Source organism: Clupea harengus, chromosome 14 (assembly GCF_900700415.2).
Source record: "Clupea harengus chromosome 14, Ch_v2.0.2, whole genome shotgun sequence".
Classification (NCBI taxonomy): domain Eukaryota; kingdom Metazoa; phylum Chordata; class Actinopteri; order Clupeiformes; family Clupeidae; genus Clupea; species Clupea harengus.
In genome coordinates this window covers 4362895-4364769 of record NC_045165.1, presented here as the reverse complement: position 1 = coordinate 4364769, position 1875 = coordinate 4362895, and the positions used below count along the sequence as shown (strand labels likewise).

General features: G+C 43.5%; 1 protein-coding gene across 1 annotated transcript in view; it reads left to right on the top strand.

Moving 5' to 3' along the window:
• Positions 1-1875, top strand: part of LOC105901315 (hypoxia-inducible factor 1-alpha-like) — a 19260-nt gene continuing 17385 nt past the window's right edge. Inside the window, exon 1 of the mRNA XM_031580144.2 lies at positions 1-394. Within this exon, the coding sequence (XP_031436004.1) occupies positions 363-394 (32 nt within the window). The 5' untranslated portion in view covers positions 1-362. The remainder of the gene's footprint in view (positions 395-1875) is intronic.

The following is a 1875-nucleotide window of genomic DNA, read 5'->3' as shown; positions in this document are numbered from 1 at the left end:
TGCCTCATGGCTCGTCCCGAAAGGCTTGCGAGACATGTGACTGCGCGTTCACGCGCAGGCATGTGGAGGGGAGATGCGATTACTCAGCTGTGCCTGAGAGGATACCGGCGGAAACATTGAGGTATTATCCACTCGTGTAAATGTTCTGACAACAGCTGCAATGGTGTTTTCATTTCTGGAGTAAAACTATCATCACCACGGACTACGCAAAACGGTAACCTGTTCAGCATTCGCTCGGATTTCTTGTTACGTGCGGTTATCACGACTGGAATTGCGTAGCAGCCTTTTGCGCTGCGCGGACCCATAGCTCGAGCAACAGTTGCTTCAGACCGATCTGCGCCGTCAGAAGAGTCAACGGAACGATGGACTCTGATCTGGCACCTCCGAAGAAAAGGTAAAAGTTTGTTTTGATCTTTGACGTTCCTCAAAGCTGGTGTAAATTATTTACTTCTCATTGCCCTTAAACGGATGGTCTAATTGTTCGGGCGGAACGTCGCTATCAAGAGATTGAATCCATCAGCGAGCTGCTTAATGAAATCACACCCCCGTTCCAATTCAGAGGTTGCATTTGCGTTTAATCAGATATCCTATTGGCAAGTCACCGGGACGTTTCATTCACTCGATTTGACTTTTGACGTCGCGATTTGGACCCAAGTTAAAATTTTCGTTTTACACATTTGTTAGTCTGCGTGTATGGTTGAGGGTTAATTGTACTGAAAAATCTCCTTGTATAGAAACGAATACTTTTTCCGAATAACATGTACTGTGTAAGAGAGCGTTATGATGACAGCAATACTGATTTCATACCATTAGTAAAATGTAGAAGACTGTGAAACTGAGCCTTCTCACTGTTGCACCCATGTAATCATTCTGTTTACATCATTTTATTACTCGAGTATTTTATCCTGAAATAATGAAATATTCCCCACATGCATTACATTATAAAATGAAGAGCATGTTTTTCATGCCAGTGTAACCAGATGCATTTTCTGATTATCTCTAGCGATCTTTCTGTCCTCATAGTTAAATATTCATGTCTTTTTTCAGATAGCGTTAATAAAGGAACTGTAAGCAGGTTTTGTTTTTTTGTAGGTGTCAGTAGTGCGCTTACTAGCTTCATAACTTGTCTGTCATAATGCTTTCACTCTGAGTTGACAAACAAACAAATCCCCGTGTCAAAGGTTATGTTAGGCTGCTGTCAGCGCAAGATTTTTCTTTGACGGTTTCCAAGCACGGTCTTTTCCGTTTGACCTCCCGTCAAGTCTTTCACTGGGTGTAGTGTTGCGCCGTGTCACTCTGTGCAGCATTGCTGACACCTCGGCGGAGGTCCTTCTGCCAGGTCGCCGGCGTGTGTTAAGAGCACTCGGCTGGCATATCACCGAGTGTCGGTAAAGGTCTAGGTTGAGGAGCTGCTTTAACATGCTGTGCTTGACAGTAAGTGTGAGGTGTTCCTTGTGACTTTTTGTGGAAAGAGCAGTGTGAAGTGCAGTCGCAATTACAGTGAAGAGGTTTTGTGCAGAGGTCTAAATCATGACTAATAAGGAAATGTTGAAAACAAAACATTTTGAGCATAGAGTTAGTCTTCTGATGTCAATGGCCTCTCCCCAAGAAATCATTGCAAGGACGGGGATCTCATATGCATTCAAAAATATTCAGACTTCAGTCAAAGTTGTCTTTTGGTTTATTCATAATTGAACTCTCTCTCTCTCTCTCTCTCTCTCTCTCTCTCTCTCTCTGACACACACACACTGGCATACACTCACACTTGTTGTTCCCCCAGGACAATACCGTCTGCTGCTTTCTTCTCTTTTTCATTATAAAAAACACGCTCCAGGTAACCAATAAAGGCGTGGGACACATGCCCACTCTCCCTTA